At 45.2% G+C, this 24725-nt stretch overlaps 1 protein-coding gene across 7 annotated transcripts in view; it reads right to left on the reverse strand.

The window, feature by feature from the left end:
• Positions 1 to 24725, reverse strand: part of LOC149357414 (uncharacterized) — a 36482-nt gene that overhangs the window by 6732 nt on the left and 5025 nt on the right. For 2 of the 7 annotated variants that reach the window (XM_089584659.1, XM_089584655.1), the window contains 5 exons: positions 21813 to 21983; positions 21166 to 21228; positions 20546 to 20620; positions 16137 to 16287; positions 14498 to 15977 (listed from right to left, as the gene is read on the reverse strand). In XM_089584659.1, the coding sequence (XP_089440785.1) occupies positions 16206 to 16287; positions 20546 to 20620; positions 21166 to 21228; positions 21813 to 21931 (339 nt within the window). In that variant the 5' untranslated portion in view covers positions 21932 to 21983 and the 3' untranslated portion in view covers positions 14498 to 15977; positions 16137 to 16205. The other 5 variants (XM_089584658.1, XM_089584654.1, XM_089584657.1 and 2 more) reach the window with 5 other exon arrangements.

Genomic DNA, 24725 nt, shown 5'->3' on the forward strand with positions numbered 1-24725 from the left:
ACTGTCCCACAGCCCCCATCACCGTGACACTGGAAAACCGGCCCATCCCGGAGGTAAACACTCTCCGGGTACTTGGCCTCCACATCCAGAACAACGGGAAAAACACACTCACCATACGGAAACTCAAGCAGACAACTGTGTCGATATCACACCTAATCCGCCGCGTTTCTGCACACCACCGGGGCATGAAGGAGCATGACCTATGTCGTCTCATTCATGCCTTCGTCCTCAGCCGCTTTATCTTCACGCTCCCCTACCTGAAACTCCAGGCTAGGGAAATCTCCACCCTGGATGCCATGATTCGAACAGCATTTAAGACAGCATTACACCTACCCCAAAATACCTCAACCGAAAAACTCTTTCAACTAGGCCTGCACAATACGATAGGGGAGCTTATTGAGGCCCACCGACAGACACAATACATACGTCTCGCGAGAACCACCACCGGGAGACACATCCTACACACCCTCGGTATACGCCTACCAGTTACCGATCCCACACAGCTCCAGGTACCCCGCCTCATTCACCGCGATTTATTTATTAAACCTCCCCCCAAAAACATGCATCCCACCTACCACGAACCCCGCCGCAGAGCTCGCGCACGGGCACTCCACAAATACTATGGCACGGAACCGTATGCCGTTTGGGTGGATGCCGCATGCACGGGCGAGGACGCGGTTGTCGCCATCACGAACCCCTCCCTCCAACCCATTGCCACACTTCACATAACCCCTACTGCCACTTCGGAGGAGGCCGAAGAGGCCGCCATTGCCCTGGCCATCACCCGCACGGAGGCGCGATATATACTGTCAGATTCCAAAACTGCCATACTAAATTTTGCTCGCGGGAGAGTTCACGTCCCTGCATTTCGCATACTGGACTCCCTCGCCGCGCACCCGCCCCGCCATGTGGAGCTGATATGGGTGCCTGCCCACTCCGGGAATCCCGGAAACGAGGCCGCCAACGCTTTAGCCCGAGCTTCTCTCAACCGGGCACCGGCGGCCTCCGACCTGGGGTTCTCGCGGGAGCGCATGCACTCATTCAGTGAAATGACGCAGGCCTACAAAGCCGAGCGTCGGCTCTACCCCCCACCTCATCCTTCCCTCGACAATTACCATCAGACACTTTGGAGGCGGCTCCAAACACGCACTTTGCCCTCCCCTTATATACGCTCGCGATATCACCCAGTCCACACGAACCCTTCCTGTACCCTCTGCCACCACCCCAAAGCCACCCTCGACCATATGCTTTTCCTCTGCCCGGCGGATCCTCCCCCGCGGGGCCTGGAGCACCTTACCTCATGGGAGGCTTGGGAGACCCTACTGCGCTCCGAGGACCCGGCCAAGCAAGCCATCGCCACCGGCCGGGCTGCCAGCGTCATGAGCCTCCGGGACATGAACGTTTGAGTGCAGTGGGCCCGTGCGGGGGCCCAAGGACCGACGTGTCCAAAACTCCCTTGTTATAAATAAAGTTTTCATCATCATCATCATCGCACAAACAGCCTCCCGAGCCTTCTGACCTCTCCCTCACAATCTGTTCGTACCAAAGTTACTACTCCCACTAAGGTGTCCGGTTTCTGAAGTCAAGAACGGTACGTGACTGCCGCGCACCACTGACATCAGCAGTCATTGCCACCAAGGTGGCAGCCAGTGAATGAACGTCGTGCGGTATGAACGGCTTTCAGACTTAGTCTTTCGTGGGCAGACGCTTTGTACTGCAGCACTTTGCGGGCTGTGTACAATTGTGCAGATAATCAAAGGAGCGGGTGCATACTCTACAATATTAGCCGGAAGCGTGAGGCAACACTACTACTGCACGACTGTGACTATACGTAAAAACGCCAGTTTGCCCAGCTATTATATTTCAGCGAGGTAAACCCCTGTCACTATATATTTCATCTCAGGGCAAAAAGCCAGCCACCGAACCCCTCGACAAACTTATATGCGAAGATATTGTGCGTACGTCGGACGTGTAATCACCATCTTAATGGTCAGCTGTACACGAAATGTAACGAATACGTGACACTTGATTAGCAGATACCCTCGGTCCTTCCTGTGAAGACCATTCGCACAGGCAATGTAGATTGCAACATACTAATTCGGATCTGATATAAAAGGAAGCCTTCCAGATTGTGCCAGTGGCATTCCGAGCCTTTCCAAAGTGTGGTTCACGGCTTAAGCATAGGACTACTGCCACAATCGTGGATACACTCTGTAGCCGAAATACTGTGTTCGTCGCCAAGAGTGTAGCTCCACACCCTGTGATAGCTTACTTTTTCAGAGAAGCATGCCACTTATATCTAAAAAATGCCTCTTTGAGGTAGTAAGATGGATTCTGCAATACAGTACTAACAATTTTGGCGAATGCCAGAAAACAGATGAATGCTGGTAACTAGTAAGCTGGTCAACTTAATTTGAATAGTTAATTTTTTAAACATTAGAGAAAGGCACTTGATTGCATTGAATAGTTAGTTTTTTAACAATTAGAGAAAGGCACTTGATTGCAAATGGAGATTTTGTAGCTGGCCATCAGCAACAGGCAAATCAGTTTTTAGAATTTCGAAAGCGCGATCACTGTGGGCACTGTGATTCAAAAAATTCCAAACACTTCACGTGCGATTCGAAAATTTCCTTCTGGCAAAGCACACATAGTGACATCTGCTTTTGTACATCACTCCAAAGAGGCAAGATTGCAAATTGGTCGAATCGCACATTAACTTGAGAAGCAGAGCAGGTTTGAACCGGTTTGGTTTGGTTTGGCTTATGGGGTTTAACGTCCCGAAGGGACTAAGGCTATGAGAGACGCCGTAGTGGAGGGCTCCGGAAATTTCGACCACCTGGGGTTCTTAACGTGCACTGACATTGCACAGTACATGGGCCTCTAGAATTTCTCCTCCAAATAAATTCAACCGCCATGGCCGGGATCGAACCCGCATCTTTCGGGTCAGCAGCCGAGCACCATAACCACTGCGCCACCACGGCGGCCAGGTTTGAACCATTACAACGCCAAGCGCTTGTACCGTCCTCTCTTTTGTCAGGAGAGCAGCTTGGGCATGTTGGTTACTCATTTGTGATAGAACAGCAAAAAACACCAGGGGCAACAGACATGTGCTGACTTACAACTCATTTTAATTTCGAAGAAACAGGGCTTCTTATAACTTCTTCACACCCTGAAAACACATGCATCACAACTATATCGTTAACGATATCATTTCTGATGTATGAGCTTCCTGCTCAAGTGTCTCAGATTTTAAGACCTGCGACTTGAGTTCAGTAGAGGACATGCCTGCGGGGCCTATGAGCACGTGATTTTTGAATCATATGTAAAATTCTCGAAATCTGCTGAGCCACAATGCAGATAGAAATTGCATCATCCAAATTTTAGATACTATAATATGGATATTACGACTGGCCAGCTACAAATAACTAGTTCTCTCTCTTCTGATGTACCCCAAACTGCTATCACTATACCACAGAAGTTGCCTTTACACATCAGGAAGCATACTTTCAAAAATTAGTGGCGGGCTTCCCTGAAACACCCGCTATATACATTGAGTCGGGCTGTCATCACTTCCCTATATCACAAACATATTTAATCTTCGCCGTAGGTCAGCGGTTTATAGGGTGACTTTTTTATATATGGCTGCGATGTTGATGAATCAGCAACAAGCAGTGACTCTCATGGATGTGGAATGAGAAGAAGCGCAGCAGGCACTTGGTACCCCAACTCCGATGGCCACAGAACCCCAGGCCACGACCTTCGCCGCTGCAGTACGCACTCTTGAGCCCCCAATGACACCCCATACGTCCTCTCCACCATGAACCACTTGTTCCAAAACGCTGTCTCCCTGTTTCTGCCTGACCAGCCTACAGGCAACGCTCAAACGCCACGAAATGCCACGCCTAGAGCTCTTCCGACAACCGTCCGCTATGCTTCCAATGCGCTGAGGCCGCATATTCTTCGTCACTGCACCTACAGAAGAATCGGCCTGTACAGCAACTTAATTGATGCCCCGTGACCAAAACGCAGCCAATGGCCCCAGACCTGCGCAGAGAGGATTACGGGTCATTGAGCTGCCTGTCCCGCTCACCATCACTGTCCACACCACGTTTCGCATTGCTGTTCGCGGAACGTGCCGCAGTTCCGCAGAGGAAACCAAAGAATGCAACTTTTGGAGGTGAGGTTGCTCACCAGCGAAACAACGAAGATCCTCCACCGAACATGAAGATGTTGGATCTGCCACGCCGACGCCGCACACAAACACGAGAATGATGAAGGCGCAATTGGGCTTCAGAATGACCACATCAACCAGAAAAGCCCTGACGACGCGAGCTACCCACCATCCACATACCCGACAAAGCCGTGACCCGACGCACACAGGAGGCCATCGTATTACGTGAACAGGGTGATGCAATGCGCGAGTGGCCATCAAGGGACACACCTTTCCTGTGACCTTCGTAGTACTACAGCATGGTCTCGCGATGTGATACTGGGAACAGATTTCCTTAATGAGCATCAGGTGATCATCAACCAGCGTTCCAAGCTCATCACACATTCAAGAAACGAAGCTTTCCCTTCGATGACAAGCACGAAGAAGCATGTTGGCCTGAGTGTCTGGGTGAACAAGGGAGCATCCCAAGCCGGTCAAGCGTCATGGTCACCGTAGGTGCCACAGATGCCAAGAACATGAAAGCTCTCAACGAGGGGAACACGGAATTGGTTCTAGAGCGCGGAATAGGCTTCGCAAGAGGCATAGTACACTTCCGCAATGGCCAAACTAACGTGCTGCAGACGAACTTCAGCGAAGAATTCCGGCACGTTAACAAAGGAACAAGGATTCCTTTCATCGACGAACTATCCGACATTCTCAACGCCTTCACCCTTTCCCGTCCAGGCGATTTACCTAAGGAAGATCACAAGCACGTCTTAGACATAAACCAAGTCCTGCCCCAGAACAAGCACTACCAGGTCCGCTGTCTGCTTTGAAGCTACACTGAGTGCTTCTCGTCATTGCCGAAGGCTCAACAAATGCAGTTTGCCAAGCATCGTATTGTAACCGACCAGCACGCCAGACCTCTCCTCCAGAGCCGCTACCGTGTGCTGCCCCGATATGCTTTGCGACGACGTCATTCAGACATCAAAGAGCCCCGGGCGGCACCGGTTGTTCTAGTGAGGAAGAAAGGCGGCGCACTTTGATTCTGCGGTGATTACCGACACCTGAGCAACATAACAAAGGACGTCTACCCTCTTCCTCGCATCGATGCCACACTGGACTGGCTGTGCAATGCTAATCATTTCTCATTGATGACCTCAAGAGCAGCTACTGGAAATTGAGGTCCATAAAAGAGATTGCGAGAAGACCGCATTCATTAATCCGGATGGTCTTTTCGAGGCCAAGGTGATGCCATTTGGTCCCTGTTCTGCACCAGCAATGTTTCAGCAAGTAATGGATAATGCCATCAGGCCTGAAGTGGCAGATTTGTCTGGTATATTTAGATGATGTAGTTTTCTTTGTATTGAACTTCGAAGAGCACCTAAAAAGGCTTCGAACAGTACTGGAGGTAATCAAGTCATCCACTCTCACATTGAAAACAGAGAAGTGCCTTTTTGACTATGAAGAGTTGCTGTTTCTAGGCCACATTGATTCCAAAGAGGATGTACGTCCAGACCCTTGAAAACAGCTGCTATCGCACAGTTTCTACTGCCAGGTGATAAAGCTGTACGCAGATTCCTTGTACTGTGCGTGAATTACCGATGATTTTTCAAGAACTTTTCGCACATCGCCGAATCTCTGACAAAAATCACAAAGGCAGACGAGCCATTTAAGTGGGGAGTGCCGCAAGCAGAAACCTTCAAGGAACTTCGGCGTCATTTACAGTCTGCAACGGATTGTCATGCACTTTGATAAAAACGCCGAAATTGAAATTCACATCTACACAACCATCGTGAGCTTAGGCACCGTCTTCGTTCAGAAAACCAATGGGCTAGAGAAAGTAATCGCACCCTCCACAGCATTTAAGACAACAATTACCCCCCACAGATCTAGGCAATGATGGCGCAAATTTACCAATACCGGAGTAAGCATACAATAGCCCTAAAATCAAAGACATAGATAATAATAGTGGCAAAGAGGGTGATTACACAAAGCACTGAAGCAATGCAAAACATATTCACAAAAAATCCTGCAAGACTACCCCACCAAGCAGAGCAAAATCCTACAATACCAAATCATCACCTTTCAGGTATGCTGCTTTTCCCAACCATCAAGGCATATCGATATATTATGTGAGTAGCAGTGGCATTCGCGTGGCTGCCACTACCACCCTGCTTTTCTTTCAAGGCAAAGAGTAAATGTTTTCTTCAGAAAGGTTCCCTAAGCTTTTAACAAATGCACGTGGAATTTTTTACAGTCATGGAACCCAGCCACGGAGGCCACGTTTCGATGGAGGTTGAAAGCAAAGGCGCTCCTGTGCTGTACGATGTAGGAGCATGTTAAAGATCCCCAAGCGGTTGAAATTATTGTGGAGCACTCCTGTTTCGGAAGCTGCTGCACTTATCAATGCATACCTTATGTGCCAACGCAAGCTTTCGCTATTGAGCAAACAGTTATTTGCTGGTGTTTCCTGTCCAGTTTCATGACGAAATAAACTGAATGAGCAGTTCTGGTGCTTCTCTGGAAATGAGCTTGCGACCTCACCTGGAGAACTTCCTGCGCTGTCAGCAGGAACACGAGCAGGCACCCACGTGATGAAAACGCTCTAGATGGAAATATGAAGAAGGAAATATGAATATGGAATACGAAAAGATGGAAGTTCTCAAATAAATTCATCCAAATGATTTTCAACCATGCAACACACGTATTGTATACGCACTTGAAATTACGAATATTCACCCCACACCAAAGTTCTGTCATTAAAAAATGTAGTGAAAATGGAGGGCCACCTCCAGCTGCAATCCATTACGATATCTGTCAAAAGATTATCATATTGTGCACAAAAGTAGTGCTTACCTTGAATATTCATTAAAGGATGCTGTAACAGGGCATTTATGCAGCCAAAAAAAAAACTTTTACTCATGTATTTTCAGCTCCGAACACACCCACCCAAAATTAAGGGCACCATAATGTTTTCGCATTACACTAGACAGATAATTTTGACTCCAAGCCACACGCTGATAACTTAAGCCCTGAGATGGCACTAGCAGGCTATGGTCTCAAAGCTAAAGGCATTTTTATCTTCCTGTATTAAAATCATTGGCTTCTCTCTCTTTCATTCTCATATCATATACCATTGCAAACCATGGCTCTGCACATTTAAAACCTATTTGTAAACAACTGTTCGACTGGAAGAATTAGCGGTCTGAATAATGCCCTCTTCAGGTCTATTGCATTCGAGCAGTGATTTATTTTTCAGGCTGAAAATACTTCTCTTCACGTAATCCTCTTAACTGATTGTCTCCATTTCAAACGATAAGGCAATATGTAATATTCACTCATTATGGTTAGGCGTGCTTGTGATTCCTACCCATTACATTAAATATGACACAAAAAAATGTTAATTCACCAGTTAACGGAAACACGTATAGCCAATCACTGTTTCAGTATCATGGTTCAAAATAAGAAAAACCTTGCCGAAAGAACTCTGCTTTCAACGTGGCGTTGTCCACAAAGAGGTTCCATCTTTCAAAGGTCAGTTAAATAAGTTGAGGTGCCTAAGCGGAGCCAATGCTTTGTATTCAAATTATATCATGCCTGCATTGATGTACGTTTTCTATCATTCCAACTGATTACACCATTGTTCAATCCTGTTTCGGAAGGTGCTGCACTTATGCATGCATACCTTATGTGCCAACGCATGCTTTCGCTATTGACGAAAGAGTTATTTGCTGGTGTTTCCTGTCCAGTTTCATGATGAAATAAATTGAATGAGCATTTCTGGTGCATCTCTGGAAATGAGCTTGCGGCCTCACCTGGCGTACGACAGGAAGACAACCAAGCACCCACGGGCTTGGTGACATAGCGATATCAGTGGGCCTTATAGCTTAATTTCACTGCTTCTAATCTCCCGTCATTTCGTGCGACTTGCTGCATGGTCTTCTGATGGCGCTTTCACACGCAGAAATAAACCCAGATATATACCAGTTGTTTCAGGGAAGGCTATCAAAAATTTTCAAAAATAGTTTGTGGTGGTTTAATATCCCAAAGCGATTCAGGCTATGGGGGATGCCGCAGTGAAGGGCTCAGAAATTTCTCCCGCCTGGGGTTCTTTTACATGCACTGACATAAATAGACTCAGGGCAAGGAATAAACCCAGAAGTGCACGTTTATACGCAGCTTTCAATGCATCTCATCATCTGAGGATTTGCAGAAAAGTCTTAAAAGTGTTTGGAATACAAGAAATCTAGAAAAAGAATCTACCCCACAATCAACTCAAGTAAGTCTACTCGGCTACTGACTTCATGAAGAGTGAAACAGTAAAGAGCCATTACTTCCTTGAAAAGGGCCGCATTCGAAATTGTGAAGTAGCAGATTCAACGCTACACTGAGAGGCCAGCTGAAAATAACTTCTATGCGTACTCAAGCCGAAAAAAGCAATTTCTTTGAGACTGGAGTGTTAAAAAGAATCTGCTGAACAAGTCAGGCACAGATATCCTACCAAAGTTTTAACAAATGAAGGGCATAGCCTTTCCTTGACATTTTTGGCTGTTTTCATCGTTAGAACTGGCAGTGACCTTAAATAATTGCAGCCCAACTTCCCATGTCTTCCTCTTGACATCTAAGATCACTCGTAGACACTCACAGCAGTGGGCGTTGTGCCTCTTCGGGCCTCCCCTGTACGCGACGGAAGCGTTTCAGACGACATCTGCAAAAAATTTAGAACACAAGACCCTAAAATTTCTGGTACTGGGTAAGTGAAACGCGCTTTCGACTCATCTTATTTTAAATTTTCAAACAGGAAAAACCTTCGCTTGCAAGCCCAGATCTCAATAATTCTTTTCGAACTTGTCTCTGGAACAACGCGTGATGAAATCTAATGATATTAATCGGTACCCAGGAAAGCATCGCAGCGCACCTGGGAGAGACGCCGAAGGAAATGCTAAGTCAGGCTACACTGATACGTGGTAGGCTTCTCTGAAAGTATAATTTTCAACGAAAGCAGTGCCTTTTGCAGAGGTGCGATCGTTGTATGGGGTAAATTTCGTCCTAAAATTTTTGAGCACCGAAAATGCCAACAAGTTGCAAGTCAGACCCTTGTCACACGGGTGCGCTTAACCGCAGTTTTCGCTAGCTGTGGTTACTACTATCCACACAGCAATCAAACTGTGGTTATCGCGAACCGTGCTTGGCAACCTCGGTTTAGGTCATTAACCGAGAAGGTGGCGGCATCTATAGACAGAAAGTGCCCATAGGTGTCAAAGCGAGAAGTGCACGAGGTGGCCCGCTTCAAGAACATACTTTCCTTTGCACAAGATCATGTTTCAAGAGCAACTAATCAAAATAGGCAGTGTGTATAGTATCGTGCAATGGCACTTTTATGCATAGTTCGATCTCGCCCGATGGTGCAGTAACAGTGCAATGCAGCAACGTCCCACGGCACTCAAGCTAATCATTTTACCACATTTAAACTGAAAAATCTGCGGTCCCTGCTGCAGCGTTTAAGTAGGTGACACGTTCGCAACGCTCGCTGCAAGCGCAACCGTCAATGGCGCTCTGGCGTGCTACTCCAAAGTCATCACTAGGCCTAACTTGTTTCGTATCGAACCAACAGAGGACGGCGCCTTTGAATTGACCAAAGCTATGCTACATTGTCTACTTATGGCACTGCCTAACTGACAACCTCATGGTTTCATATTAAAAGAAACATATATGATTGATTTAAGCGACACCTTAGCAGTGGCGCTGGCGTGCAAGCAGATCGGGCCAGTTGCACTGAAATGGCAGCAGCTGCTACGGCGCTGGGAGCATAAAACTACCTTGTATTGCAAATTATTACTCCTAGCAGCAACTCGGTACAGGTCAGCAGTCCTCAAGGAGGACTCTGATTCATTTTTGGCATTCCCGTAACCCAGGGCTTATCACTGTGTTTGTTGCAGCGCAACTCAGAATGGTGGCAAGCCTTGTGACGACAACGAATCATGATTCGAGATAACTGCAGTCAAGTTTGGTATCTCTGTTTAGACTGCCTGTGTGACTGTAGGTCAAGCAACACCAACATTTCAGCATCAGCAAAATTTCAACAAACAAAAAAAAAATGGTGGCTAACAGAGCAAGATGGTCATCTGCACGTGCCATCTGTAAAGTACGATCGTTGGCTAGACGTGGCACATAAAATGCAGCAGCAAGTTCAAAGTGCATCATTATGCGGGGAATAAATTGGCAAAATTCAGAGGTGTGATCATTACACGATTGCAATCATTATGAGATTAACACTTAAGTGGCCCGCACAAATCTCAGCATAACAGTGCAATGCACTTCAAAAAAGTATGATAAGATTGTGAGTGTACCACTACAGTCAAATGCTGAAGGCAACATGCAGCAGGTAATGTCGAAATTTATAAGCGAGATTGGTAGTTGTCTGAGCCAGGCCTAAATGACATTAAAAAGGGTAGACAAAATAGAACTGTTGGTCGACTTCATTCTGTTGTAATACTGAAAACATCTCAGTACCCATGTCCAACATTCTTGGGAAACAATTATGAAAGGTGAAAGATTTTAATATACTATTCTGGAAACATTAAAGAGCGCTTGCAGAAGAATGCAAAGGCATCACGTTGGGCCCGATGTCACTGCATTATGAACTCCATTTTTGGCCCCAGTCTTCCTCAGCCAGGAGGCACAGCTGCAGTGATGAGTAATTGAAGGAGTCCTCCAAATAGCGAATGCAGAAAAAGCAAACACTGTTCCTAAATAAGCTTGCATGAAAGAACATTTCATCAATCTCCTTAGTTCGAAAACCTGCTTGAATTAGTTGCGTTGTCATTGCCACCTGCCACTTACAGGGGTACATATTTTAAAAAATACTATCACTATTATTATATAGGTTTTAACATGGGCAATGAAAAAGGTTTTAGCGGAGGGCTCCGGATTAATTTAGACCACCTGGGAATCTTTACCGTGCAATGACATTTCACACCGCAGGCCGTCTTTGGGTTTCACCTCTATGGAAATGTAGCCACTGCGGCCTTGATTGCCTGCCACCTCCATGCACTCAGAAGCAGAGCACCACAACCATAGCCACCATGGTTTTTGTTTGTGGCAGTTTAGAGTGCCAAAGCAAAGCGGGCTATGAAGGACACCATAGTGAAGGGCTCAGGAAATTTTGACTACCTGGGGTTCTTTAACATGCACTGACATTGCACAGTACACAGGCCTCTAGAATTTCGCCTTCATTGAAATTCGACTGTTGTGGCCAGGATTGAACCCCCGTCATTTGGGTCAACACCCAAGCGTCCTATCCAGTGACAACCGTGGCGGCCGTACCTAAGGCAACAAATGTACTGAGCACTGTATTCTCGAAGGAAAAACGTTTAAGAATGTAGTACTACTGCAAGAACGTAGCTTCAATGCCGCCATTGCACACAGCCTAGAATAAAGATAGTATGCATGACTACGCATATGCAAATTAAACAATGCGACACTAAATTTCAAGTAATTTTTACTTCATAAAGGCCAATGAAATTTTACGACCAATGGCATTCTTGATAAACTGTTCAAGGTGGCAATCAACCATGGACACTACCAGTACTATAGCTGCATTTAAAAAATCAGAAAGGACCAGCAAACAACGCAGCAGAGAAGAGTGATTTCCTCTCCACCATCGGAAGAAGATCAGAAAGGGCACATTCAACACACATTTAATCTATACCACCATCAGGGGTACACCTCTTTAAGGGTCCCAATCTTACATCTTGCTGAACGAACGGCTGGTTATGAAGCACGTTTTCAGCTACATGTTCACCCACTAAATTTCCAGAAAGGAAAAATACAAAATTATTATTCCACGATTGCCATTGCTCTCTTCCCTGAACAGGCTATGTAAGATATCTCCCACGCATTTCAACAATTTCAAACAATTCACCGCTGGTTGGAAAATGGAGTGTCAGTGAGTGGCATCATGCAGATTGCTGGCTCCACTGAAGAAGCCAATGCTGCAAGCTTTAAACTGATTGCTCCGGGACAATTTACTGAAGCTAAGGTGTTGCTGAGATCCTGGCATGGTAACAAATCATGTTTAATCCTACGAGATACATGTGGCCTAGCACGAATCCAGAAGAATTGATGTGATAAACAAGGCCGTTAATCCAAGAACATTTTTGGAATTTTGCTAAAATATCATAGTTCCCTTGCGGAATAGAAAATGCAGAGTTCAACTGCGATTCTTCTTTCCTTTTCCACTTGCGGCTATAAAGCATCAAACAGATGGGCGCAACTGCAAGAGGGCGATTTTGCAGGAAAAACAAAGGGAGTAAAGCTTTCGTGCACTGCAAAACAGCAAATGCAGGGCATCAGCTTTGGCAGATACTAATACCCTCTAAAAGAAACAAACTATAATTAAAAAGCCTATGGTTATATACTGGCCTGCAGTCCCTCGTGACAAAAACATCTGCTGAAAGCACTGTATCCTGTGGAAGTTTGCGCACTACAAGTTCCATTCTTTCGTTACTGCGCCTCACACCCCTGTACTGCCGTCGTTTATGAGGCACTGTGAAATGTCATCGAAACAAAAGGTCATCGCGCATATGGAATGACCAGACTATTCCAAAGCCTGTCGCGTTACACAGGGCAATTTTCCTTACAATGGTACGCGCAATGTGCATTTGAAGTGCTAACAACGAAGTAATGCACTCCTAAGATTCATAAGGTTCAACATTAATTAGAAGAACCTTTAAAGTAGCCAGCGTGGAGTTCTGCCAAAGTGAGTTGCTTCGCTGTGGATGGCAGGTGAAGCGTAGTGCCTTCATCCTAGCTCTCCTAACCATCACTAGGTGTACATAACCCCTAACGCTTTAGGACGCAAGCGCACAGTCTTGCCCAATCACACTGTCCATCATGCTATGGCAATTGAGTTTCTTCATGTGAAACATTAAGCATTCATGTCAATCACGGTGTGACTTGTGTCGCGCATTCTCTGGCTATGAAGGAAACGCGAAGGAAATAGATCCTGAAGTGCATCTTTCCGCAGAAACGTATGCGTTCAGATTTAGCTTGAGAAGCCACTGCATCAACGTCCACACCATGTGCCCCTAACAGAGCCCTTCAGCTTGCTCGTCATATTTCAATACTCAGAAATCCAAGAAACGGACCGGTGAACTTGCATTTTGTTTCCAGTGAGAAAAACGTGTAAACAGAGAAGGAGTGGACACCACGCACATCGGAATGCTGCTGCTTTGCCTTGCTGCTAAGCTGGGGATAATCACGTGATCTCACCTGGAAGGCCTTCCAGCACGCTTGGCAGAAAGACGTGCTGCCTCTACGTGACGACTGCAAGCCAGACAAAATGCTCCATTTTCGGGACGTGGCGACAACTCTTCAGATTAGAAAACGTGAGATGACCATCAGGCCGCCCTCTGTACTGGCCGCCACCACGTGTCCTTCCTGCACCACGAGTCGCATCCAGATCTCAGCTGCAGCATACACACCAGGGCACACATACACTGCAGAAAATCTATTCCTTCGCACCATATACTCCGCAGCTGGATTTCGAGTACGTGAAAGACAGCACTTTTGGAAGAAGTTATTTCAAGCACCTCTTATAGCCCCCAGGCATGAGACAAAAACCTGACAGCAGAAGCAGCTGAAGCAGCCTAAGGTTACTGCGACCACGCTATGGGGATTTCTTGTCCAGATGGCAGTAATAACTGTGTGACAGCTTCACTGAACAAAGTGGTGCATAACCAGAAAATGTGCCCAGTTGTCACACGTCACTTTTTCTGCAGGTAAAATCAATGGAGGCGCCCTGGGAGATCAGAATGGTTGCTATTACACTGTAAAAAAAATATACGCGAAATACACGTTGTTCCTAAACAACATAAGCGAATTCATATTATTTTCTTCGATTTGGGTTTTTCATACAAGCACTAACTGCGAGCCTCCAGACCAGTGGCCTAGCTCAAACACACGGGCAGCTGGCTGCAAGTAGGCCGCAGAGCTGTGGCCTGCTTCAGCCAGCCCTCCAAGTTTCACTTTTATTCACAAAGCTCGTTCACCATCGCACTTCTTTTGAAACTAAAATCGGCCAATCAGCTACGTCCACAGACAATACTGATCCTTTGTTGACAGAAATATGTGAGGGTCCCTTAATTTATGTTACCTTCAGATAGATGTCAGGTGCCTTCAGAGTGCACAAGGAGCGAGGAACATGGCAACCATCTATCTCCCCTTCACCCTCCTAAACTGGCAAATGAATCAACCCACCAAGACATGGGAACAGAGGGAGAAAAGCCCACCTCCTTTCCGTTCCTGTGTAGCCTTCGCTGCAGATCCACTCAAGTGCAGTAACTTCCTACTTTTCTATTTATTCCATACCATCAGGCACTAACTTCAATATTGCAAAGGGCGAAAGCATTGAGGTGGTAATAAAAGGCATGGAGAATGCACATCACAGTGGCCATGGCACAGGTAATCTATAAGCTGACCCATTACCTACCTTCCCCAATGCACAAACCATCCTTATGCAGGTAGAATAGAAGAGCTCCTCAGTTTATTTTCTTTTTCTGGGAGGGGAGGGGAGTGTGCCTGCTGCCGTTGTTAAGTTCTCGCCTCCTTACTGAAAGCAAGACAAAGGAGAGTTATCTACCATTAAATTGTTCCTGCTCGAGCAAGCCACGGACTTCCATTGTGCCAGCAATGCTATGAAAGCTTTGTCCTGCTTCATTCGGAAACCCCACTCTTACCCACATGTACGTTTCCCCATTTTAAGACACTAACTTCAATATTGTAGAGGGCGAAAACATTGAGCTGGTAATAAAAGGCATGGAGAATGCACATAGCAGTGGCCATGGCACAGGTAATCTATAAACTGACCCATTACGTACCTTCCCAGACGCGAAACGGTAAAACGGTGGCTAGAAATACCAGCAAAACCAAGGTGGGAAAGGCTACAAGCAAGAAGGGTTGCACGTTTAGCTGGTGATTATTTTATACCAGCTTTAACAACTGGATATCAAGGAATTCCAGGGGAGTGTTAAGGCATGTAGAGTGAAGACAAAATTAAGCTGGCCACTGCCTTTGCTTGTTTCCTTCAGTGCTTTCAGTGTGTGCAGATAATCGCAATGCCATACAAGCGTACAAGTGTGGGTGCTATGTATTTTTACTTCTAGGTTGCAGCTAAGATATCTACTGCCATTTTTATATTATGAACCATCAGTGTACCGAACTAATACACAATTGCCCTGAGGTTCAATATATCCAGATTTGACTACTGTTAGTTCACTATAAAATACAAAATTGATGCAAAAGGCATTGCGAGCAGTGGCGATTGCTACCTAACATGAGCAACCGAGCTGCGGCAGACAGGAACCAATGGACATGAATAAGGATGCAAGGACAATTAGAGAGGGCAGCGATAGTGAGAAAGCACATCAGAGAGCTCTGAGGACTGTTTGATATTTAGAAAAAAATAAAGGTGAACATTTTTTCACCGAACACACGCGCATGTCTAGGCACTCTCCTAATGACAACTGCACACAAACGACTACTGCACATATCTACAACACCAAAGAAGCACTGTATACACAAAGCTGCATGCATGTTGCGTCCTTTCCCTAACTGACCATGCATGCAGCTCAACAAACAGGATTTCTGCCTTTGCAAGGAAGAACAATGGAGCTTGCGGTATCAGACAAGGACTGCATCTGGTTCCAGTTCTAGTTCAGTTACAAGTTAGCAGAAAAAATTATCTTCATTTCCGTTCCGGTTGAGATACGGCTTTGCTTCTGGTTTTCAGTTCAGTTCCGGCTTCGGTTGGAGTTCCTCCTTGCTGGTACCAAATAGAAAAAAAATAAATAAATCTCCTGACCTGCACCTTCTTCGACACTTATTGCTTAGTAAACGTTAGGGAGGCATGCAGCAGCAGTAAAAGCTCCAAAGTTACTCAATTCCGAATCCAAGAGAAAGCTGGACTGCAGCTGGGACATACCATGCGATGGCTCAAGCGAACCCTACATTCCGATGAGTAGCTTCATTGCCCTTGAAGCACAGCATGCCTCTAGTGGAATAGGTTGGAGACTGCCGCAATCCACGCTGGTTTTGCGTATTGTTTCCCATCAACTTCGATGTCTGAGGCCATCCTGCAGCAAGAAGAAACCAATGTAAATGAAGGCATGCAAAGGATTTCGTGTGAAGACCATGCACCGTAATAAATTTAGATTTCAAGATCATCTTACATAGACTTGAGAATGAAATTCACATCCTAGAGAATAACGCAACCTGTGTAAACGCAAGAGAGCTGCACTGATCGACGTATACACGTAATAAGACATTTATTCAAAATAATATTATTGCTAAAATTTGGATGCACACTGGAATAGATTTAATTTAGTGATTTTGAGCATGCAAATTGCATGGAGCAACCTTAAATATCAACAAGCCCAGCCTAACTTCTAATACATTTTCATCGCCAAATGATAGCTCCACAACTTTTCAAAAATTTTCACGAACGGAAGTAGAAACAACTCACTGTAGAAGAGTTATCGTCCCCATCATCGGTTGAATGAACATAAAAAAAAAATTGGAGAAAACACTTAAGCTTTGCTCTAAGCATACGACACGATAGAGCTAATGAGTTAATGCCCATATATAAGGAATTGGTCATTCTGAACTTTACATTCATAGGTCTCTGGGAGTCCTCACACCACTCATTGTGCCATGATGCAGTGGTTAATGGATGCACCACTGCCCTGCAATGGCAGATGCTGCCATCGGTGAATCTTTTGCGACCCAAGTTGCTCTTGCTGCGCAATCTTTTACGATTAACCATTAACTTAGCCGCCACTTCCCAGGGCAATTAGTTTGCTCACAATTCGGTGGGCAGCTTGTGATGACACCACAAGGTCACGTGACCCAGGTAGCCCACCTAGGCTGCTTTTGTGAGGCTGGCTGCCTATTTACCACACCACCCTATTTATCGATCCACGCCGACGACACCCGAATTTCTGCACAGCAGAAGCCTTAATGCTATCGCGTTTTATCAAATCTGGGCACGGCTCTGAATCTTGACTGTAATCAGCTGCACATCCTTATTTATGCCACTGTGAAATAGGCAACACTGTCGCTAGAGGACTCCTCTTTAGACAACCAACGGCCTGACAATCCAATTGAGAACTAGCTGCGCTGAAGAAGCCTGAACATTATGCAACTACAAAACAATCCTTGAAGGAAGCCTCATTAAAGCATAACTCGGTGGAGACCAAGACTCGCTTACAGAGGTTCACATAGTATGAGAAGCACCGTATTTACTCGCACAATGATCTCACTTTTTTTTTAAATTGACGCAAACTCAGGGATGCGATCATTATGTGGGGGAAAATTTTCTACAAAAAATTTTTGAGCACCGAAAACGCAAACAAGTTGCAGGTCAGACCCTTGTCACACGAGCATGCTTAACTGAGATTTTTTCTAAATACTGTATATGCTACCAAAGGTAGCAGAGTTGCACGTAGGTCCACCATCTTGCCTGTCAAGCAACCGAAGTTATTCGGTGAAGCTGCACTCCGTTTCTGCAGGCGACATGCATAGTGCATCACCGATCAACTGCGGGTGCTTTTCCAAGGTTTGTAGGCCACTTTTTCGCTTAATCACAAACAGAGCATCGAAACAACTGACAGCGCAACACATTCAAGTAATATAGGAAAGAAAAAAAACTGCTGCTCTTTCTAGTGCTGTACGTGAGCTGCAGGAGCAGGCGATTTACACAGCTGCCTTCCTCGAACTCTTTACTTGTAACTTAACAACACTCAGTATTTTAGATACACCGTACAAATACAGCATTCATCTTTGCGGCAACATTTATTCACCAGAACTGCGTCAAAAAACCAGTTTATACCCCCTTTATTGAATCTGAAACTCCTACAAAAAGTTACAAGCCAGAACTCTAAAAAATACAGTATAAAATCCAGAATACAGTTTACTCAAAACTGGATGAATGTTAACTTCTGAAACAATCAGATGCCTAAACATGTTTTCCATCACTTGAAAGTTGTTTTTCATTCAGGTTTTATGCCAACAAGGATAAATACGCACTGCAGAGCTCTATTTTAGCATTTAAACAGTGTAAACGAAAAAGTGCAGAGCCGCAAGTCTAGCCTGTTTTCGGTAAAGAAATCTCAATCCAACTTTTAGCAAAAAAAATGTTAATAAAGTGCCTGTACTTGAACAAAACACGCTCACTGTGCAACATAACCAGATTTTTTATCTAGTAAGCTGTACCCAGTTCATGCTCTGCTTTAGATAGAAAACTGCACTAAATATGAGGTCTACACCAAATTATGTGTAGCAGCTCTCAATATCCAGGTTCTCCGAGATCATATCACTTATGAATCAGCGATCAACTGCCAATGGTATTGAAACTCGGGAACACCTTTAGATTTCCTCCGGACCCGTACCATCGACCTTCCAGAAGGCACAGGGTATCACAGCCACACTTTAAGAAAGCTGTTTCGTTGGGTGCCTTTGAACTCTGGTGACTCGAAATGTAACCTTTAAGAGTGGCGAACTGCAGTTCATTTCTCAAAAGGGAGTTATAGGTGTACTATGTAATAAAGCAAAAAACCAGTTAAATCCTTATATTTTACATCACGGCACATTCTCTCTCTTCTGTATGCTTTAACCTAGTGGTGATCTACAATGTTGATTTGTTGGTTTATGGGGTTTAACGTCCCGAAGCAACTCACGCTAGGACAGATGCCGTAGTGAAGGGCTCCAGAAATTTTGACCACCTGGGGTTCTTTAACGTGCACCGACATCGCCCAGTACATGGGCCTCTAGAATTTAGCCTCCATCGAAATTCGACCGCCGCGGCCAGGATCGAACACACGTGTTTCGGGTCAGCAGCCGAGCACCATAACTACTGAGCCATCACAGCCGGTGTGTCGACATCCCGAGCCGTGCATTATTAGGAAAAGAATATGAACTATCGTTTCTATAAAAGTTTGTGAAAAGGCAGTGGCGTGCATTCCATGCAAAAAACTGGCAATTCCAGCGACGTTTGCATAAATCTAACAGCTCACACACATCTGCAAAAATTCAGGAGGCTTGCAGCAGCCTTTTAACTTCCCCCCATGGATGCACAGCCAACAAAAGCACCTTGCTGTGAGTCAAGCAATTCCACCTGAACAATACTTGATGTAAATGGCACTTGAGTGAAAATTGATGTCTCTTAAGGCATCCTTGCCTACAAACCTGTCAGTAATGGTACCAAGATCAACAGCTGCTGCTGTGAGGTGTTGCTCTTTAAGAACTGTATAGTTTAATTCCAAAATAACACACAAACCTTGTAGGTGAATGAGAACACCACAGCATTTCATTTCAGGAGAGCAAGCTGCTGGGCTAGTTGGTGAAGCATGTTAAATAGAATTCAGCGCAAAAAAAAAGACAAGGGACGAATTAAGAGACACAGAGCGATCGTGAACGTCTCTGTGTCTCTTACTTCGTCCCTTGTCTGTTTTTTTTGCGCTGAATTCTATTTAACAGCATTTCATGATTGCAGACACAGACAATTCACAAAACAAACACTGTGGAAGTACGCTTAGATTTATTTATCACATTGTGCCGCGTGGCAACCAAGCATTCAGAAAAGAGAAAAAAAAACATTCGTAGCAACCACTGAAGTCAGCGGCGAATGACGGAGCGGGGAATGACGGTATAGAGTAAAACGCTTTGCCACTTTCCGAACGATTGGTGCAGCTGGGAGCTGAGCACCCAGTCATTCTGATGGAACTGTGATGGAATAGCTGCAGTGCTAGAGCTACGGATGTGAACAGCACCGAACAGACAGCGGCTGGATAGTGGAAAAGCTTCAAACTTGGCAGTCTGTCAATCCAGTCAGTTGCAGCGGTGGCGTTGGGAATTACAAAAAAGGATCCCGAAAACGCAAACAAGTTGCAGGCAACTTGGTTAAGTTTAGTTTCCACGGTTTAGCATAACCACGTTTAGACTGCCCGTGTGACTGCAGGTCAACCAGCAGCAACGTTTCACCATCAGCAACTTTTCAACCAACATCAGAACAAAAATGCCGGCTGGCAGAGCAAGATGGTCATCTGCACATGCCATCTGTGAAGTACGATCATCGGCTAAACTTGGCACATAAATTGCAGCGGCAAGTTTGGGGTGGGATCATTATGCGAGTAAATACCGTACATATCTAGGGAGCACTTGGCTTTACGCCATTCGGATTAGGAGTGCTGAAGTTCAGTAATGAGGTTTTAGGCTGCAGCTGCCCCTTCTAATCCAACTGATGCACCTCCCAGAGGCATGTGCACTGCATTGTTTTAATAAAACATCACATGCATGCTTCTGAAAGAAAAAACAAATGATTTCATGGATACTCACCCCTGTAGTTCATGATGGAAAAGACATTGGAGATAGGCCTTCACACCAGTTGAGGGTTTTTCAGTTGCAGGGGAGCTGAAAAGGAAGAAACGAAGAAGTGCATGTTCGAACACAGCCATTAAACTTATCTTGTAGTTGAGGAGTTGCCCACCAAGCTTAAAAGCACTCAATTTAAAAATCTGAGAAAAAGAATCTACCACGTAACTAAGTCAAGCAAGTTTACTCAGCTACTGACCTGGTCAAGAGTGAATGCATAAGCAGCCATTACGCACGTGAAAAGGACCACTTTTGAAATTGTACAGTTGTAGCAAATTCATTGATAATCATTTACACACTGAAATGCCAGCTGAAAATGACCTCAATTACCTTCTATTTGGTCTAAAGCTGAAAATGCAACTTAGTGTTTGTGGGGTTTCTAGTTGTGGTTTTGTTGCGATTGTGGCTTGTTAAGAAAAGTCAGGTACTGATATCCTACCAAAGTTTTAATAAATGAAGGGCATGGCCTTTCCTTTAGTTCTTGGAAGTTTTTATCGTTAGTGCTGGCAAAGAGACCTTAAATGATTTCGGTGCAACTTTTCATGTCTTCCTCTTCACATCAAAGATCACTCGTAGACACTCACACCGATGGGCGTTGTGCCTCTTCTCGTCTCCCCTTGACGCGACGTAGGTATTCTAGACGACGTCTGCAAAATATTTAGAACACAAAATCTTTAAATTCCTGGCCCGACAGAAAGTGACACACAGATGCATGAAAGACATGTTCCTACAATGAAACTGTTCTGTTGGACAAAAAAAAGACATCCAAAAATAATATATATAATGCTGATCCCCTCGCCCTATCATTAATGTAACTGCTGCCTGCCACGGTGGGCAGTTTGCTCTATCTGATAGGCAGGTTGTGATGACACCGCAATGTCACATGACTCAACTGCCTTTCAGGATCCTCTCCGGGCGCCACCTGTCAGAGTCATGCTCGTTATTTTTTTGCTCACAATGCTGATGCCAGATTTTCTTGGTAACGGGGCCTTTAATGTTATTAGTTTAAAATATCATAAATGATAGGATCCATTATACAATAACTGATATGAAATTTAAAGCAAGGTGCTCACATTGGTAGGACTGCACCAATGTGCCGTTCCCAAGCATAGGATAGCAAGCTCATGGAAGCGCCATACGTGTCACTTCCACTATCAACTGAGGAGGACATCCTCTTCTCTATGGGCATGTGCAGCACCATTGCAGTGAAGGTTAGCGCAGTGTACATTACGTGGTAGTCCAGCGTTGAGGACACGGGACTGTGCGACCTGGTTCCGCAAAACCTGCGACAGGCCGAGCATCGGTCCAGCAGAATGCCGCAATGTTTCTCGTGGGAAGCAAGGACTTCATGGCTTGTGCACAGACTGGATCTAGGAAGATGGCACCGTTCTGGCTTCCAACTCTGCACATGGAAAAGCAACAATCCTTTGAGGAACCATTCATGCTAACCGAGGCAGACTCCCCAGGCCGTCTTTGTGTCTGGTTACTAAACAAAACCAGCACATTACAAATCAAAGCAAATGATAAGGAGCACCCCTACTCAAGAATGTCCTAATAAAACCTATACTAAGCCACCGCATGCTCTTTGATCATGGTAGTTGTCATGCCTAGGTAATGAAGGCTGCCTTGCTCCCTCCCCACAGCAAAGAAGTTTCCACAAGCAATCAAATTTTGTTCTTTACTCATTTGCGCCACAGACTTGATGCTTGCCTCTAGTATTTGACTGGCTGATGACAAAATAGATGCACCACTGAATTTGGAAAAATGGAAATAAGGTAAAGCTAGATCCGCATGCAGACCAAAGTGCGTATTCCAGGTCAAGCTCGGCACATGGAGGACAGTTCGTGTGAAGCTCGAATTTCTCTTACGCAATGAACTGCTCAAGCCCAGCTGAAGGTCGACAAAATCCACCAAAATAAAGGATTATGGGAATGTTTTTTTTATTATTGTTCACCTGTGGTGTTGATCTCACACACGGTGCTCTGCCACTAGGTGACTGCTGTCCATTCTTCTGCTTTCGGGGCTATTTATGTGGAGTGTAAACTAACCTTCAGGGTGTTCACCAGTGCCACTTCCTTTCATAGCGGCGGACGTAGTCCGTTCTGTATTATCGCGAGCTCCACATGGAATGTGATCAAACGGTGGCATCAAGAATACCAAAGGCTATCTATTGCATAGAAAAGGAAAGCATCACTTATGTTCCTTTCTTTTGGTGATTGTTGGCTTCCTTCATGTAGGTCATAACGAGCCTTTTTTTTCCTTTCCCGTATCTGCTCAATTGCAGTAGCATGGCTCACAAGTGGAGGAAGGTACGGGCTACCAAAACGCACAGCACAAGCTCAAGCAACTGCGTGCACTCGGTAGAAACAAAACTGTCTGAGCGCCAAGGGAGCGTCAGGGTCAGTTCTTATATGCCTTCGGTATAGCACAATAGAATGCACACGAAATTCATATTGAAAGCCATCGTGCTAGCTGAGGCTCAGAAATAAGCCATTAGAGGATATTCCTACAATGTAAATATATATCAGCCTGAACAGGAGCATAAATGGCTGTCTGCTTTAACTTCATCATGAAAGAGTCCCATAAGCAGGAGGAAGGAAAAATGAGATCCCATTTTTTTGCTGTCACGAACCAAGGGGCAAACCATAGCATTCACAATTACTGCTTTTCCAAACAGGAGTACATCGGTTTCGATATTTTTTCAGACCCTGATGGATTTTAGAAACTCCTTTCTTAGCGTCTGCCCACCACCTAGTGGCAGCTGCAGGTTTGCCACACATGCAAGTTGCAGGTGATGACACTGGCTTCCTCGTCGCTGCATGTCCACTTATCGCCTCTGTTCTTGCTGCTTCAGGCAAGTTTGTCATGATACAAGACATCGAGTCGCCTCGCGTACCATTCTGCTGCATAGACTCTGCCTCTAAAGCCACCAAAGTGTTCGTGGACCACTTGGTGTTGCTTTGCCTGTGCCGCCAGTGCGCGAGAGGCCTAGCTCCTTCGGACCAACACATCTGTGTATGACACGTCGGCCTCGACGCAGCTGCCACCTTACCACCCACTTCTCCATGCATGCTTGCCGTGATGCAAGAGATTCGACACGATCGACCTGGGCACTAGCACACCGCAGTGAACATGCATCGTCTATGCAGCACACAAATAAATGCTGGCAGCTGCCATCTCCCTACGTTGGCATGGCAGTGTGTGCATGACGCATCAGTTTCATGTGAACCTGCTGGGATATAAAAGACCATATTATCCATCGTTCTGTATAGGCGTAAGCAGTACTGAACTTTCCTTTGATGTCACTGATCCCCACGCACTAAATGCCACTTTCTCTCCAGTGTGCAGCGACATGCTGTGAACCCCGTACGAAATTTGGGTGTAACGAGACAAAATGCTTCATCATCGACTCGAGGAGACAATTCACATAGCAGTATCAAAATATTTATTCTTGCATGCGACTGGATACTGTGTATGGCAGTAGTCATGGCTGTTTACGTTAATATGTACAGCTGGTAGTAAAATAAGTTTCTCATCCAAATGCTAGCTTTTTGAATTTAGTTAATACGCAGATTAATTACCTTGATTCACCTGTATTCTGACGTTCACCAAAACTACTATTATCATACTGCATAAGCTCTTTTTACATAAAAAAGCCTATTTTAAAAAATTAGTGGCGGGCTTCCCGCAATACCTTGTATATAGACTCAGTCTGGCAGCCCCCCACTTTCCAGCATCCAAAAGGTATTTAAATTCGCAGCAGGTTAGTGTTAGAATGGGTGGCTTTTTTTTATATGGCTTCGATGCCTATGAATACATGACAAGATATACAATTAAAATGCGAACTGCGTAGCCTGCTGTGTCCATCAATTTATGCCAACTGGAAACATCTCTAGCTGATCATAATGAGCAACAGTAATGATTAAACGGTGGGGGAAAATGTTCACAACCTAACCTCATGTTCCAAGCTGTCACCTGTAGCAACATCGCTGCTTCCAGATAATTAAACGTATTTGTGCAGATGTGTTATTCTACGCTCTCATGTAGAAGTCCAATATTATGCACAGGGCGACAAGGCGCATACTAGAACACCCTGCAGGGAAGTGGTATACAAAGAATTCTGTTCATCTGTGCTCCGTGAGCA

The sequence above is a fragment of the Amblyomma mixtum genome, chromosome 3 (genome assembly GCF_055824585.1).
Source record: "Amblyomma mixtum isolate Tamu chromosome 3, ASM5582458v1, whole genome shotgun sequence".
Taxonomy (NCBI): Eukaryota; Metazoa; Arthropoda; class Arachnida; order Ixodida; family Ixodidae; genus Amblyomma; species Amblyomma mixtum.